The 18,104-nt window shown below is 47.6% G+C and overlaps 1 protein-coding gene across 1 annotated transcript in view; it reads left to right on the forward strand.

The window, feature by feature from the left end:
- MACF1 (microtubule actin crosslinking factor 1) overlaps positions 1 to 18,104 on the forward strand; it is a 378,039-nt gene that overhangs the window by 211,519 nt on the left and 148,416 nt on the right. The window contains exons 36-38 of the mRNA XM_056846741.1: positions 11,612 to 11,761; positions 14,031 to 14,264; positions 15,709 to 15,936. Of these exons, the coding sequence (XP_056702719.1) occupies positions 11,612 to 11,761; positions 14,031 to 14,264; positions 15,709 to 15,936 (612 nt within the window). The remainder of the gene's footprint in view (positions 1 to 11,611; positions 11,762 to 14,030; positions 14,265 to 15,708; positions 15,937 to 18,104) is intronic.

Below are 18,104 nucleotides of genomic sequence, written 5' to 3' on the forward strand. Positions count from 1 at the left end.
CCGGATTTTCAAAGGAAAATTCAAGAAATACAAGCCTCAACTGGAAGTATGTTTGACCCTGTTTCCTGCCAGAAAGTTACTTTGACTGAAGCTGTAAAGAAAGGATTATTGCCCAAACTGGTTATGGAAAAAGCAGTACTGTCTTTTGAAATGCAACATGCGATCATTCACCCAGACAGCTGTAGATTGGTCCCCTATTCGCAGTTGGTTAGGGCGAGTAAAATTGACATTGAATCAGGGCAGAGATATTTGGAAGTGGTTCCTTTTCAGGAACTGAAAGATGAAGTTGCTGGGGACCTAATTCCGTGTGCGCAGGCAGTGCATCTGGGAAAGGTAGACCCTGTGCTTGCTTTGAGGGTGTTGCAGGCTCAAGCAGACTCCGGCGGCATCGTGGATGTTTTCACTGGCCAGAGGTTATCTCTGGCGTCTGCCCTGGAACAAGAAGTGGTGGATGAAGATATGGCTGCAGCCATTGCAGTGAATCAGCTGTTGGGTGGAGGGATCGTTGATGCTGAACGTGGAGGCAGAGTAGCGTTGGAGGTGGCTGTTGAGAAAGGCATCGTCAGCGAAAAGCTAGCCAGTACAGTTCAAGAAAGTGTGCGACTCGCCCGTGATAAATCTGATCACGAAGACTTGGATGAACACGACTGTTACCAACTGTTGGTGCAAAATGGTACTTCCAAGATGGACGCTTTGACTGTATGTAATGATGTTGCAGAGAGTAACGATGAGAAAACGGGAGTTGTCGCTGAAGCAGCCGTCTGTGGCACAAGCGAAGAGGCACGTGACGATTCTTTGAAAGGAATTCAGGAGGCATCAAAAGAGATGGACCGAGCTGTGTCGCTTTCCCTCCCGCTTACTTCAACTGTAGACAGCTTAGCTAGTCAGATTTTAGGAGGAAGCGAGCTGGCCCTGGAGCTCTCCGCAATGTTGGACCCAGAGGCCACGAGAATAAGGACTGAGAAAAAAATTACCGGGAGGAAAAGCAGGTTGAGGGAAAAAGAATCCCAGAAAGGGGATATAAAAAAGCAAGGCGGAGGAGAACGAATGATAGAAAAGAAACCCAAAAGAGTTGTGTCTCTGGAGGAGTCTGTGGTGGGTGGAATGAGGAATGTGGCGATTAATGGGGATCGAGTGCAAAGGGAGGCGGCATTTGTGGGAGACAGTGGAGATCAGAGAGAGGGTGATGCTGCTGCTCCTGTAGCACAGAGAGGTGTGCTGTTAGAATCCCAGGAGGTGTTGGGACTGCTGGAACGCAATTTGGTAGGTCACAGAAAGGAAGGAGAAGTTTGTATGAATGCTAAGGAAGTGGTCACTATTCCAAAATCAAAGAAGCAGACCTCAGCTGAAGTGCCAGCTGCTGGCGCTAAGACTGAACAACTGATCCCAGGGTTTGAAGCACGGGGTGCTCTTGTCCCTTCAGAAATTGATCTTAAAACTACCAAAAAGAGGAAAACGAAAAAGGACAAAAAGCAGGGTTCTGTCCCAACAGAACCAACGAGGTTGTGTGAATCTTCCCATGAGAAACAACCCCTTCCTGTTGCAGATTCTAAGGAAGTTTTGACGAGAATAATCAAAGAGCCGTTGATCTCTGAGATGCAAGAATCCGTCAGGGAGAATTCATCTGGAAGTGGGGCAAGAAATCTGGTTACCCAAGAGCAATTTGCAGGTTATGAAAAGGATGATAACCAGGCATTTGAAAGGGAAAAGAAGCAGGCTGAAAAGAGAGAGGACACTGCAGATACTCAGGAAGTGAGCATTCTTCCAAAGAAAGGCACCCCCAGGGAATTAACTGAACAAGGTACTAGAATAGACAATGAGTCCTTGGTGGTAGCAGTAGATGTCCTTGAAGAAAGAGCATCTCTGGAAAAAGATAATGAATTATTTACCCCAGAAGTTGACCAGATACCCAGCGCAATTGCCACGGGTGATGCAGGACCCCTTGAGGCAAAGACACAAGCCCTGCAAAACAGAGGGATCCCCAAGGACAGGTTGACTTCTTGTCCTTTTGTTCCATCACTCATGCAAGAACATGCAAACCAGGAGATAACCAGAGCAGATGGGAGCTGTGATGTTCAAGGGCCGAGCGTGGCTGCCGGGGCAGAGGAGACACGGCAGATATACCCTGATGGAGGCCAGTTGCCTGGGCTGACTGCAGAGATGCTTCAAGAGGAGGAGCTTCCAAGAGGCGAGAGGGATGATCCCAAAAATGTAGCTGTGCAACAGGATGCGGATCTGGAAGTGACCAGAGAGAGCGAGAGTTTTGGCAGCCCACCAGGCACAGTTGGAGGAGTGGAAGAGAGATGGCAAAATGCCTCCAAGCAGCACTCTAAACCTACTAAGGTAGGTAGCTTTATTAAAATTAATCTAATGAGCATGGATGGTTATTTGATGAACTGGATGAGTGGCCAATGTGAGAACATATTTTGGGCTTAGACGGGCATGTTCCACACTTGGACCTCCATCCTTGGGTGCACCCTGATTTTCGTGGTCCTTCACACTTGTTTGGCATCTAGGGAAGTCAGGACAGCTCTGAGGGAACAGGCAGAAGGGCCAGGGTGGGTGGAAGCCTCAACTCCCTAACTTCCTCTCTGTATGTGTCTCTGTATGTGTCTCCTCCAGGGAGGGGAAGAGTGCTTGCCCAGCATATCTTAGTGATGGGCAGGTCTCTTCCTAATTATATTTATTAAAGATATCACATATATGTAGGGTTACCAACTTCCCGGTGGGGCCTGAAGATCTTCCGGAATTACCACTGACCACCAGATTACGGAGATCAGTTTCCCCTGGAGAAAATGGCTGCTTTAGTGGGTGGACCCTATGGCCTTATACTCCACTGAGGTCCCTCCCCAGACCCCACTCTCCCCAGGCCTCCCCCCCCCGGGATCTCCAGGAATTTCCTATTGCAGACCTGGCAACCTTACATATAACTGAAAAATGTAAGGACCAAAATGGAAGCGGTGAAGGTGTCTTACGGGGATGGGATTCTGTGGTTTCTCCCTCGTTGGTGCGGGTACAGATAAAGCACAGCAGCAATGGGGCCTCCACGTGGCAGGTTTCCCCTCAGTTGCCCTGCCCCAAACCCCTTCACAAAAAGAACTTTACAAATCTAAATGACAGCCAAAGCCAAAAAAAGAAAAAGTGTTAATCAGATGTTGGGAAGCTAACAACGAGGTTCCTCTGTGAACCATTCTTAAGAGAGAATTCCACAAGATGGCAGCTATCACCAAGGAAATCCTGCTCCTTTAAAAAAAAAAGTATTTTCACAAAATTGGTATTGCAAAGCAAAAAAGGAATAAATTGTCCTGCTCTTAACTATCTAGGGCCCCAGTGCAAAATGAAGAAAGCATGGGATCATCTGTCGAGGTGAGCAGAACAGAAACAGAATGATCTGAAGTTTGTGTTTTGTGTCTTCGACTGCCCAGGGTCTTTACAGCAAACAACTTTGTCTGGACTGTGATGAGAAACTGGTTGCATTCCTGTCCAGGGTGCGCAATATCGAGATGCAAATCCAGCAGGCTCAGCTTGAAGAGAGGAACTCAGCAGCACGGCAGGAATTGCTACACCAGGCTGTGGTAAGAGGGAATTTATCTTAGAATAAATGCTGCTGCTTCAAAAGGCCCCTGTAGTCTTAAAAGGCCACATCACTGGATGGGAGGGGGGAGGGTATCACTTCGGTTCTAAACTGTAAAATGGGAATAATCCAGGTGAGGGACTAGTATTAGGATGATTTGTTTGGCCCAGCAGGATGAGAAAACAGCCCCACCATAGTTATGTGGGCTAAGAAAACGTGTTGAAGAAAAAGAAGAAGAGGAGGAGGAGGAGAAGTTGGTTTTTACTTGCCGACTTTCTCTACTACTTAAGGAAGAATTAAAGCGGCTTACAATCACCTTCCCTTCCCCTCCTCACAACAGACACCCTATGAGGTAGGTGGGGCTGAGAGAGTGTTAGCCCAAGGTCATCCAGCTGTCTTCATGTGTAGGAGTGGGGAAACAAACCCAGTTCACCAGATTAGCCTCCACCGCTCATGTGGAGGAGTGGGGTATCAAACCTGGTTCTCCAGATCAGAGTCCACCGCTCCAAACCACCGCTCTTAACCACTACACCATGCTGGCTCTCACAAGCATGTGTAGTTTTTTCAGAGTGTTAATCTTCATGCCAGTCATCTGTCTGTTTTCACCCTGTTATTTCTATTGTATTGTTAGGCCAAAAGTTTGTGGCTTGCCCAAGGTTGCGCAGGGAGATAATGCCTAAGGTGAGGCTTGGGCACTCCGATCTCCTGCACTCCTTTCTAGTAATCTGGTCACTGGATCACAATATGGTGTTTCAATTCTTGCTTGAATCAGCCATTTGGCACTAGCCCCTCTTCATGCTTGGCCAGTGACACAAGCGTGAAAGCCATGGAGTCTACTGTTTGGACAGAATCAGCAGAACCTGGCAGGGGTTGAGAACCTTTGGAGGCAGACAGAGGGAGTGTTGGGATCTCGTTTGTTGCGGCCTTGGCAGCTGTTTCAGGTTTGCTTGTATTTTGGCTGAACCGAATCGTCTTGCCCTTTTAGGCCTTGGACACGGAGCTGAAGAGCCTGTCAGCTCCAGTGAATCAGGAGCTGGAAGAAGCGAAGGGGATTGTGTCCAATCCTCCCCCCGAGATCCCTGAGCAACTGCTGAGGGCTTTGGAGAAAGATGCCAAGAACCTTCAGAAGTTTTTTGGCTCTGTGAACGAGGTCTCGGCCTCTTGGCTGCTAAACCTTCGCACTGCAGCAGAAGCTGAAAAGGTACTGTCTGTCTTATAATTCAGTCCTCAGGGTTTATGGTTTCTAAAGCCAGGAACAGTAGTTTCTCAGAGGGGGCTCCTATTCTCTAGAACATTGTGAAATATAGGATGCTTCTTAACTATCCCCTGTTAGGGGCCAGTTCTACTTTGATCTTCAGATGACAGAGATCAGTTCCCCTAGAGAAAACGGTTGCTTTGGAGGGTGAACTCTGTAACATTATACCCTACTGAGGTCCCTCCTCTCCCCAAACTCTGCCTTCCCCGAGGTCCACCTCCACATCTCCAGGAATTTCCCAACCCATAGTTGGCAACCCTATTCTTGTGGCAATCATTGCACATTTAAATCACATTAAAATCACTTACTAATGAGAAAACCCCACATATTTCAATAGAACTCTGGGAAAGCTACTTTGCTGCCCTTTTAAATGAAAAAGATTCCCCTACACTTCCATCCTTTACTTTAGATAATTTTTTCAAATGGGCACCAGTTGAACTAGAGGAATTTTTTCCCCTAATAAAAGGACTAAAGTCTTGTAAGACTTCGAGCCCAGATTGGATGCCTCCAGAACTTTTCAAAACATACTGTGTGAGTGGTGGGCTCCAATTTTACAACGTCTGTTTACCGTGATAGACTCCACTGGTAAAATTCCTGGAAAATGGCGAGAAGCATTTGTTCTGATATACAAGAAAGGTTCACCTCACTCCCTGGCCAACTATAGACCAATCAGCTTACTATCAATACCAAGAAAGCTGTATACAGCCCATCTCCCACTGAAACTTCATAGTTCGAGCTACAACCTGTCAATACCAGGTCCAGAGCAAATTGGCTTTAAAAAAAGGTTCATCTACATTACATCATGCATGCATGCTCTCCTTTCTTGCCGATAAATATGTTTCACATCCTAAGGAGAAATTGTTTACTGCTTTTATGGATCTCAAAGCGCCTCCGCACAAGGCTTTGGAATAAACTAAACCAGTTGGGAATTCCTATACAATTATTACATCTGATTGTTTCTTCACACACCTCTGCTACCATGAGAGTAAGATGTCCCATAACTGGTCATTTCTCAAGTCTGGTCCCGGTTACAAAAGGAGTTAGACAGGGATGTATCCTGGCCCCTGATCTATTCAACCTCTATATTTATGATTTATCCAATAAATTGCAAGCAAATCATTTCCATGTTTCCATCCTAGCTGCTCATTCAGTACCAATTTTACTTTATGCAGATGACGCGGCCCTTCTTTCCTGCTCGAGGGTGGGATTAAGATGTCTTCTCCAAGCCTTTGCCTCATACTGTCAAGACAATCTGCTTCCTATTCATTATGCTAAATTGAAAATCATGTGTTTTCAGAAATATCTGTTATGACGGAAAGTAAATTACTGGGTTCTGGGTAGGCATAGGATTGGGCAAGTGTCGAATTTCAACTACTTAGGCTTTAATTTCACCTCTTCCAATAAGTGGATATCTCATTATTTTCATCTTTTCAAGTCTACTAAAGCACATGTAGCTGCAATTATGAGATTCTTTTATCATTCAGGAGGGCAATCTATTCCATTAGCTCTGGAAGTCTTTAAGGTAAAAATCAAATCTTACCTGCTTTCCGGAGCTCCAATTTGGTTTCCCTCTCTTTCCTCTAAAATTTAATCTTTGCAATCAAATTTTTTACCTGCCAACTTTCAAACGTCTAATTGTATCTCAAACTCTAACTTATACCTAGGCGCTGGTCTTGGCTCCATTGCCCTGTTAGCATGGAAAACTGTGGTGAAATTCAGATTTTTCTTCCTGACCTTTTAAAATGGACTGAGCTTGACCCTTTTGTGTCCTCTTGGACAAAGGCAGTCAAAAGACTTTCAAGTTTACAGATTTCCTATCCAAGTTTTCCCTTGGACCTCCCTTTAGTAATGAAACAGATAGTTACAGATTTGGAACGTAGGAACCATCTTGAACTACGTGGTGATGCCAAAAGGAAATGCTCACCCTCTTTCTACAGACAGAGTACCCCATCTTTTCCAGTGCTACCAGACTATCTAGAATACTTAACCATTCCTTCCTTTCGAAGACTTTTCTTCTTGGCCAGACACATTGCCTTACCCCTCAACGAATTATTTGGCAGATTCCTAGGTAGCCCAATCGAGCAGAAAGTCTGTCCGTGTGGAAAGGCAAAGACTGAAACACTTACCCATTTTTTATTCAGTTGTGATTTGTATTCTTCTATAAGATCTTATAACGCCATTGATTTCCTGTTTGTTCTCACATCTATCATTTAATCTACCTGCTTATCACATCTATCATTTAATCTACCTGGTACAGATAAGGCTGTTACTCTATCCATAGTTTATTATTTAAGAGCCGCTTTGAAGAAACGCCAAAAGTTATAATCAAGTTATGCCTAAATGCTTATTTGCATACAGGCACTCTTTTTGCACTGGAACTAAAATTGCACATTTACTGTTTTCTGAATAACTATTTGGGTGCAGCTTTTCCCCAGAATGTTTTTACTTAAAAAACCTTCGTGTGAGCTCATTCACAAGAGAACTTGCTCGCAGGAATGGGAGGGGGTGAGGGGTTGGAGATGTGCCTTTTCTTCAAAAATAGGCCTGGTTTTGATCCGTGGTCTGACGCCTGCCAGCTAAAATGGCTGACATCTTTGGCTAACCTTTTGTTCACGTTTGAAAACATTTGGCTAACCTTCTGTGCGCATTCTGTGGTTTTAATTATATTCTCTGCTTTTGTTTTGAGGCCAACGTTTTAGTGCGGCGAGAAGAGCTCCAGAGCAGGCTGCAGGAGCTGCTGAACTGGGTGTCTGACACCACCCTCCTACTCAGCCATCTTGAATCTCACATCACGGCCAGCTCCGGCAGCTTGAACTCTTGCCTTCAGCGCTACAAGGTAGTCATGGCAACGTCGGCTGCTAAGCCTGACTGGTGGGGCCGCAACTCCTCTGGTGCAGCGAGAGAGTTTATTTAATCCCTCACGTTTACTTGACTCTATTGTGGGTGTCTCTGTTGGGGTTAGGAGGGTTTAATCTCTGTGCTTCGGCACAGAGGGAATTCAGTACCTGCTAGCTATTGGGGAGGGGCCGTGGCTCAGTGGTAGCGCATCTGCTTGGCATGCAGAAGGTCCCAGGTTCAATCCCCGGCATCTCCAGTTAAAGGGACTAGGCAGGTTGGGGATGTGAAATACCTCTGCCTGAGACCCTGGAGAGCCGCTGCCCGTCTGAACAGACAATACTGACTTTGATGGACCAAGGGTTGGATTTAGTATAAGGCAGCTTTATGTGTTCATGTGTCATCTGTAAAATGCATATGTTTGTAAGACAACTTCCTAAAATCATTCCGGTGCTCTGCTCATCATTCTAATTGTAGCTGTCGATGGAAGGGATTGCCTGGGGGTTCGATCAGATTAGGGGCTGCTAGATGTTGATAACCAGTGTGGCCTAGTGGTTAGAGTGTTGGACTAGGTTCTGGGAGTCCTGAGTTCGAATCCCCACTCTGTCATGGAAGCCCACAGGGTGTCTTGGGGCCTGACATGCACTCTCTCCACCTATCCTACCTTTGCGAGGGTGATTGTGTTGTGAGGACACAACGGAGGAGAGAATGATGTTGAAACCTGCCTTGGGGAGGTTGGGGAGAAAAGCTGAGTTATAAATAATATTTCAGGCAACTTCACCAATGGCATCATGATGGTGGTAGCTAGACCCAGTTAGGTGCCAGCATCTTGAGATTCAGATGCATTCAGAGCATTTCTGGGCATTTTGGTGACTGAAAGGGGCCAGACTGAGAAAGAAAGGCTTCACCTTTATCCTCCATCCTTTCCCCCTTCCCCTCTTCCATTCCTTTGCTTATAGCCTCTTCCAACTCAATCCCAAGATGCTGCGGCCCACTCTCAGTGCCTCTCTGTCTGTGAATTCAGCCTGCAGATGGACTCCAAACGGTTCTCTTCCCTTTCCTCTAGCTCAGATTGTCCTCTTCTGAAAACTTTGTTCCATTCAAGTTTTTTTGTTCAAGTCATGTGCAGGGACAGCAGTATTCTGTGTGGGTGCTCCTGCAGCCGGGGTGTTCCAAACCTGGTGGACATGCTGATGTCAAAAGAACAGAGTTTTGAGAAAGCAGGACTTGGTCACTGTTGACAAATGATCGCCCTGGTCAAAAGCCAAAATATGTTGTCCTTTTTATGCAAGGGAACTGTGAGGAGCACATGGGAACATTTATGGCAGCAAATGCAGCCCCATTGATGTAAGGTTTTTTTTCTTCCTTTTGTTTTGCTTCCTCTTGGTACGAGCAGGAGCTGAAAAAGCCTCTTGCAGACACCAAAGCTCAGCTCGACGCAGCTGCCTTTGACATTCAGTTCTTCATTTCGGAGCACGCTCAAGACATGGCGCCCGAGCAAAGCAGACAGCTGTTGAGGCTGCTGAATGAACTGCAGGGGTCTTTCCGGGACCTTTCGGAGCGAGTGGCCGCCCGGGTGGAGGTCCTTCAGGTCTGTCTCCAGCAAGCGGAGCAGACGGATCAGGTGACGGTGGTGGAGCAGCACCCTCTAGTGTGTCTGATGAGACAGGGGGTAGTGGTTTTTTATGGGGGGGGGTGTATTCCTCTTTAACAAAGCCTGCATTGTCTGCACAATTTTCAGTATTTATCTCAATACAATTAATTCATGAATTCACATGAGAGTTTTGGCTCTCCTACTCTATTTTTGGGGGGGGGGTGGCGGTGGTGGTCATTTCCCCCTCCCCCCCCCAAGAAACTATTCCAGAAGAGATGAGCTTTCTAAAAGGAAAGTTCCTTTCAACCAACTTATTCCAATGTGATTTTTGCAAAATACTGTTCTGTGTTTAATTGCCCACTCCTCTCTCCTGAAGATGGCTGGAGTAGTACCCTGGCAAGAACGGGAGTAGGAAAGTTGTGGAGGAAAAATGAAAACTGGCACAGCTGGGCTCAAACGTTAGCCAGGTTCCTTAGTTCTTTCCACTGTGGTGACTTTTAGGAATACAGACATAAAGTATGACATTCAAGTAGGGTGCATTCATCAGGGATACCCGTATGGCTGGAAAAGGCAGGTCTGCCCCTTTATAATAATGTGTGAAATTACTCTTGGGGTTGACTTCGGGTTGCCCAGGATTTTAATATCTTACTATCTATATTGATATCACTCTTAGAAGTTAGATTATGAGACCACTCTTGCTCCTGATAAAATAGGGGGCTCAGAACACCTGGGGACTTGGGGCCGCTTCTTGATAGTGAATAGGGTATAAACGTAAAGGGACTGAAGTGCTCTAGCCTGTTTACTGTCCTGCAAGCTCAGTGCTCCTTGGGGTTCCCGTAATTTGGGGAACCACAGTAACCAGTTTAAGTTTGTAGTGTAGAAACTGTGCCGTACTTAGGAACTTGACTTTCTTGGAGGGCTGCTTTGAGAATGGAGAGCCAAGCCTCAACCCCCCCCCCCCACACACACACATACTTGCCAGTCCTTTGGCAACTGTCCTTAGTCCCATAGCACTTCTTTGGCAACTGGGGAAAGGAACAGGAAGTATCCCTTGGGTACCAGATTGCGATGAGGAGGCACCAGCTGCTGATCCCCAAGTTCAGCATTTCAAGCATCTAGAGAGCACCCCACACCTTTAAACGAAGGATGCTCACAGGGAGGGGAGGGTGCATACTGTTCCTCTCCCCTTGCTCAGCAGTCTTGCTCTTCCGGTCCACCTAACTGCCTGCATGCCCCTTGCTCTCTCTTTCTTCCTGACACGATTAATGCGAAGTCATGTTTTGATTAACAGTTACCATTTTGTAATGTTGTGCCCATTCTGCTTCTTTTTTGTGTGTGTGTATTAACCGGTTTGCTTTGCCTTTTCAGATTTCAGTGTGCGAGAAGATCTCACTGTGCTGCTGAAGAGTGCTTTTTAGGGAGTGCTCTACCCCCCTTCCCCTCAAACTGCTTCTGTTGTTTGGCTTAAGGACTGTCCGAGTGGGGGGGGGGGAGCTATGTTTCTCGTTTGGCACAAAAGTCTGTACGTTTTGATTTCCCAAGGCGCCAGGGGAAAGAGAAATTGCACACTGGTCGAAAGGAGAATGGGTCCGGGGGTCACACATCATGCTCAATTGCTCTACTGATGCTCCGTTTCTGTACACCAAAAGGACAGTCTTGGACTCTGTTTGATGCGTTGTCCAAAGCGCTTGCTCTCTCCCACTCTCTTCGTGCCCCCTTCTTGGTTTGTAGCCATTTTGTGTGGCTCATTGTTCCTTTTGTCCTCAAGTCCAAGGCAAAAATTGGGTCATTGCTGTTTAGGTAGCACGGGCTGGAACGTTTTCCTTCTAGGGGAAGGGTTTATGTTTGGATTCAGTCCTGATGTAACGTTTCCTCTCAGTGGAGAGAAACACATATGAAAAACGTTGCCTTGGGATGCAAGACGGCCTCTGGTTTTGCAGGAGTCAGGCAACCTTCCTGCTCACAGCCATTTTCTTGCCATGCCACGCTGTGCTAATACTCTACCCATCAAAGAATAGCTATTACATAGCAACATCAGATCAACCCTTGTTGAGAGGGCTGGTTACAAGAAATTTGGGCCAAAGAAAATGAAAGATGCAAAATTACCTGGTTGTAGACAACCTCCACTTTCTTCTTTCTGTCACGGGCCCAGATTTCTGTCTGGTGTGACTGCAGATGCAGGGTGGAGAGGGGGGAAGGCAGAGAGGGGGAGAGAGAAGGTGTCTTTTGGCCTCTTGGCTTCTGCTGAAGTTTTTTTCTGTTTTGTAAATTGTTTGGCTCTGCTGTACTGCTTTAAATGGCAGGTGTGTAAAAAGCCTCCTTTCTCCCCTCCCCCACCTTTAAAAACATTCAGACGCTGCAGGAACAGCAAGCGATACGCAGCCAGAAGCTGGAAGAGTTGTGTGCCTGGATGAGTCAGGCTGAGACGTGCTTGAGGGGTCCACAGGAGGCAACTGCAGTCGGGGACCTCCCCACCCTGCAACAGAGACAGAGTGATGTTAAAGTAAGCACCATTTTTTGGGCTGGCCTTGACCTCTGCATAGAGAACCCATAAAACCCCAGGGGCATCTTACAGCCAATGCTTCCAAGCATCTGCCGCCTTCCTTCATGCCCCGCTGGCATTTGTAGTGGTGGTGTAGTGGTTAAGAGCAGTGATTTGGAACGGTGGACACTAATCTGGAGAACTGGGTTTGATTCCCCACTCCTCCACATGAGCGGCAAAGGCTAATCTGGTGAACTGGATTTGTTTCCCCGCTCCTACACACAAAGCCAGCTGGGTGACCTTGGACTAGTCACAGTTCTCTTAAAGCTCTCTCAGCCCCACGAACCTCACAAGCTGCTTGTTGAGGGGAGGGGAAGGGAAGGTGATTGTAAGCCAGTTTGATTCTTCCTTAAGTGGTAGAGAAAGTCGGTATATTAAAACCAATTCTTCTCCTCCTCCTCCTCCTCTTTCTCTTCTTCTTCGCTGCAAATGCCCTTTTAACAAGGGTGTCCATCAGCCAGCCTTGAACCGCAAGGGCACAAAGAGTGACTTGTTTATTGAGTGCCCCGCACCTGATAAAACTCCCTCCCCTTGACCAGTTCAGAGCAAATCATAGAATCGGAAGGGACCAAGCAGGGTCCTCTAGTCCAACCCCCTGCCCAATGCAGGAATTTCACAGCTACCTCCGCCACACACACCCAGTGATCCCTACTCTGTGCCCAGAAGATGGCCAAGATGCCCTCCCTCTCATGAACTGGCTCTCATTAACTGCCTAAGGTCATAGAATCAGCATTGCTGACAGATAGCCAACTAGCCTCTTCCTAAAAACCTCCAGGGAAGGAGAGCTCACCGCCTCCCAAGGAACCCTGTTCCACCAAGGAACCGCTCTAACTGTTAGAAAATTCTTCCTAATGTCTAGACGAAAACTCTTTTGATTCAATTTCAACCCATTGGTTCTGGTCCGACCTTCTGGGGCAGCAGAAAACAACTCAGCACCCTCCTCTATATGACAGCCCTTCAAGTACTTGAAGATAGTTATCATATCCCCTCTCAGTCTTCTCCTCTTCAGGCTAAACAAAATGAAAGACTTTTTCTTTCACTGGTGTGTGGGGGTTGCGGTTAAGCTGGTGGAGATAATATTTGCAATATCATAGGGTTAGCCTGCTTTTAATTGGGAGCATTAGCGAACGGGGTTGCTGAGAGGATGGTTTTAACCAGCGGGGCAAGAGTGTTGCTGTCAGAGGGAAAGAAAAGGAAACAGTAAACTGCTCTTCCCTGCCCTTCCCACGGTGATGTAGCTTTTGTCTATTAACCAGGCTTATGGTTGAGGGCAGTGACAGCATTACATATAGAGCCTGGCCTCCCTATCCCCTTATCCCTTCCCACAGCCCTTCCACTCCCTCTTAGCCCTTCTTCCCACCCTTTTTTGCCCTGAGTGTGTTCCTCTACCCCCATGTTTGTCCGTCTCCATCCCCTCCCCCCATAGGCTGAAGGGTATCAAGGATAGGCACTAATTCACAGCCACCTTCTTATAAAGGTGGAGTAGTCTGGGTGCCATCTGTGTAGGATTTATTAGTTAGTGTGTTTTTAGAAGTTTTTTAGATGGTTTTAACTTGTATTTACGGTATATTATGTATACCCATATGTTGTTCGCTGCCCTGAGCTCGGTTCGCCGGGGGAGGGTGGGGTATAAATAAAATTGTTGTTATTGCTGTTATTGTTGTTATTATTAAATTATAACTTCTCACACTACCTCCAGTATCTCATAAAGGCACCTTTGTTCAGCGGGCACCCTAAGTATTTATTCATTTGGATTTAATTGTTCTAATATAAGATTTAGTGGCATTTTTAACCTGCTGTTACTCCCTGGGAGGCATCGGCACAGGGTAGGCTGTAAACATCATTTAAATGAGCAAGTGGAAGACATTTTTATAAGAGCATTGCTGTAAGAGCATTGCTAAGAGAGCCAGTGTGGTGTAGGGGTTAAGAGCGGTGGTTTGGAGTGGTGGAGTCTGATCTGGAGAACCGGGTTGGATTCCCCATTCCTCCCCTTGAGTGGCAGAGGCTAGTCTGGTGAACTGGATTTGTTTCCCTATTCCTACACACGAAGCCGGCTGGGTGACCTTGGGCTAATCACGCTCTCTCAGCCCCACCTACCTCACAGGGTGTCTGTTGTGGGGAGGGAAAGGGAAGGTGATTGTAAGAGGGTTTGAGTCTCCCTTAAGTGGTAGAGAAAGTCAGCATATAAAAACCAACTCTTATTCTTCATCTTTTCATTGATACCCCCTAGGATCTGCAGAGGAGCATGAACAGTCGGGCAGCATCCTTTGCGAGTGTCTTGAAAGCAACAGAGGAGTTCCTGGAGGAGAACTGGACCAAGCTGGATCCAAGGGAGCTGGCATCCCTGCAAGACAGGCTCCAGGAGGCCAAGGAGCGGTACCAGTCCCTGCAGGAGAGGACAGAGGCAGCCCAGCAGGAGCTGGAGGATGCCGTGAAGACTGTGGTGCAGCAGCAGACAGAAAAGGTGAAGGGTGTAGGGTGCTGCCGTGAAATGGACTGGCAGGTCTCTGTTTCTGTGCAGAAGCTGCAGCTGCACCCATAAGGCCTGTCACACCTTTAGGAGCCACATACCTCACTGGTTTTAAGAAGGCCAGTAGATAAACTTTTTGTGAAAGGCTAGAGCAGATCTGGGAGGGAAGGCAGTGTAGAAGGCCTGATCTCATCAGATCTCGGCAGCTCAGCAGGGTTGGTACACAGATAGGAAACCAACAAGGAAAGCTCTGGAGAGGAAGACCGTGGCAAGCCACTTCTGCTTCTCACTTGCCTTGAAAAGCCGCTTGATGTGGTTGCCACAAGTAACTTGCGACTTGACGTCACTTACACATGTAGAGGGTGTCTCCTGCTCACAGAATTGCAGTGGGTGGTGCTGGAAGCTGATTTGTAATTGGGCACTGTGGACTCGAACCTGGCTCTCTGGGGCCAGAGACCCCACTCCACTACTGGTATGGCATAGCTGGTCAGACAGAGGTGGTGGTGGAGGTAGGATGCCACAGCAGAACCCTTCTAGGCAGAGAATCAGATGGGTCAGGAAGAACGAGCCACCTCCTCTTCCTCTGATACAGATTCCAAGCTCCACTTTGCTCTTCTGCCTGAGCAACACCCCTCTCCACCCCCCGGCAGCTTGATGGTTCCAGTCAGACTTTCTCTCCAGCTCGTTCCAGCTATATGCTTTTTGTTACTATACCTGGTCCCAAAAAGCACTCCATTTCCAAATGGGGACTTATCATTTGGCTTTTGTCTGCTATGTTGTTGACTCGGACAGCCCTGTAGGGGCAGCATCCCCCTCACACACTGTACAACTGCCAACCCCAACTGCCCACAACCCCAGGGAGAATTGGGGGGGGGGGTTGATCCAACCTGCTGTGAAGATGGGGACTGTCCTGCACAACCACAGAGTCTCTGAGCAATTGCCAGGGGCTGACTGCAACGAGGCAGAGAGGTCCGAGACTCAACCCACAAATGATCATGGCCGTCACTGCATGTTCCCCTGCCAAACCAGCGTAGTTTGGCCAAGTGGTGTAGTGGTGTAGCTGGGTGACCTTGGGCTAGTCACACTCTCTCAGCCCCACATACCTCACAGAGTGTCTGTTTTGAGGAGGGGAAGGGAAGGTGATTGTAAGCCGGTTTGATTCTTCCTTAAGTGGTAGAGAAAGTCGGTGTATAAAAACTAACTTCTTTTTCAAACCTGCCTGCCAACAAGAGCTTCTTAAATCCTTTCTGTTGGTCAAGATGAGCTCCATCAACTGGTCTTTGCCCTCTTCCTGCCCCTGCAGTGGGAGACATCTCATTCCACGGAGGTGTACTCCTGCACAGATCTTATCCACCTCTGTGATGTTTAAACAGGGGCCCTTTTGTGCATATCAATCCTTCTGAGCCCTCACATGCTTTATTCAAACTTTTGATTCCAGGACAGAGCTGCCAAAGACCTGGAAGAAAACCAGAGTAAGATTGATTCCCTTTTGCATTGGATGGCATCCCTGGAGCAGCCCAGGACGCTCACAGGAAACAAATTGCACTCAGTGAATCAAGCAAATGGTGGGCACAGAGAAGAAAGAGTCCCAGATGTTCTTGATGGCCAGTGGATGAAGGCAGGTGGAGCTGAAGAGGATCTCGGTTTGCACTACGAGAACTTGAAGGTAGGTTGGTGGGATATTGCTAGGTCAAGCGTTGAGCTCGAGACCTGGATTCAAGTCTTACCTTACCCTTTTAGGGAGGGGCCATGACTCAGTGGTAGAAAAATCTGAAAAGTAAAAAATAATCATGGGGGGGGGGTAAATTCCCCCCAAATTAAATAAATAAATGCACTTACCTTTGGTAAGCTGGAGAGGGGCCCGGCAGCGGCAGCTGTTGTGGCAGAGCTCTGGAGCCTGGCAGCAGCTGCGGCAGAGGCCAGGAGCCTCAGCTGAACCCAGCTGTGGAGCCACCAGCGGGTGCCACCAGCAGGCTTGGCTGCTGCCATGGCAGAGCCCAGGAGCTACTCCGAGCACAGCGGCTGCGGTTGACACCAGGAACTATTTCAGGCTCAGCCACAGCAGTAGTGGGAACTGGGAGTTGCTCTGGGCTTGGTGGCAGCGGTGGACGCTGGGAGCTTCTTTGTGCTCAGAGCAGCTCCCAGACACTAGCAATGGGGGCGTCTGGAGACCAAGTCCTATGAGGAAAGGTTGAAGGAGCTGGGTATGTTTAGCCTGAAGAGGAGAAGACTGAGATGGGATATGATAACCATCTTCAAGTATTTGAAGGGCTGTCATAGAGAGGATGGTGCCGAGTTGTTTTCTGTTGCCCCAGAAGGTCGGACCAGATCCAACAGGTTGAAATTAAATCAGAATGGTTTCCGTCTAGACATTAGGAATAATTTTCTAACAGTTAGTGGAGCAGGCTTCCTTGGGAGGTAGTAAACACTCCTTCCCTGGAGGTTTTTAAGCAGAGGCTAGATGGCCATCTGTCAGCAATGCTGATTCTATGACCTTAGGCAGATCATGAGACGGAGGGCACCTTGGCCACTAGGGGTGTGTGGGGGAGGTAGTTGTGAATTTCCTGCATTGTGCAGTGGGTTGGACTAGATGACCCTGGTGGTACCTTCCACCTCTATGATTCTATGATAGGGTTCCCCCCCATGAGTTTTGCAGGGCCCCCACTTGTTCTCTACAGTTTTCCATGTTGTGTGTCTTGCTCCACCCAATTCCCATCCTCCTTTGCCAGCCTTTCTCTTTTCTTTGAACTGCTCTTTCTAAGGTGCTCTTCCACTTGGCGCTGGGTCTCTCTTTTGCCACATGGTAACCCAGGTAGCTTGGGCTTATAATAGCAGAAGCCTGGCCAGTAGCCCAGCCCTGGCATCTGAATTGGGTCTGTGGGGACTGGCTTAGCATGAGACAGTTGCTGTGGTTAATGAGACTTAAATCAGTAGGCAGTTTGCAGTCTCCAGCAAAGGATGGGAGAAAGAGCAGCTGGGCAGATGGGAGGTGGAACTTGAAGGCCCACAAAGGCCTGCAGAAATGGCCTGGATGGAGGCTGGCCAAACCTGGCACATTGATATGGAGCTCTTAGCCTATCCGAAAGCTGTGCCGGAAATTGTCAGCACCTGAGGAATCCCTGGAGTTAGACTGAGGGGGAGATAAAGCATGTAGAAAACTCAGGAAGCTTTACTAGAATTCTCAACCAATTGGATGGAGCCAATCAGAGCCTGTGAAAGTTGCAAAGAACTGTGGGACGTTTTTATCTCTTCCTGGGATGGCTGATGTGAGGGAGAGCAACACAGTGCTGCCCAAGAGTACCAGGTCTTTACACAGAAGCAACTGCCACCACCAGAGAGTTAACCCTTTAGACTCTGAATTGCTGTTGCTGATCCGTGGTCCCTCAGTGAGGATTCCTTTTATTCTGAAAGAGTTCCTGGCCCGGTCCACTCTCTTCCAGATGTAGGCCCTCCCTTTCCATCTCCATAGTGTTCCAAACTCAGCTGACCCATAGGAGGAGATTTAGCTGTAAGCTTTTATTTATTAATTTTGGTTTATTTCTAAGCATAAACAGAGATACAGAAAACAAGCAAGAAAGGCAGATGTCAAAGACAGTGACTGTTCTGACTAAGGCCCTACAAGCAGCATTCCTAGTTACTATTTATACCCATCCTACAAAGAGGGACAGTCTTCCATGGGTTTGAATGGCTGCAGGCTGGCAAGATCTTTCCAGCCTTTATTTTAGGAGCTAGGGGGGACCAGGTGGCGGTAGCAATTTAGCCAATCAAAACATGTGTGCATGACAAACTGTTTAATTTTGCACTGATGGCTAGACTGACACATTTGATAAGAAT

This window comes from Euleptes europaea, chromosome 3 (genome assembly GCF_029931775.1).
Source record: "Euleptes europaea isolate rEulEur1 chromosome 3, rEulEur1.hap1, whole genome shotgun sequence".
Taxonomy (NCBI): domain Eukaryota; kingdom Metazoa; phylum Chordata; class Lepidosauria; order Squamata; family Sphaerodactylidae; genus Euleptes; species Euleptes europaea.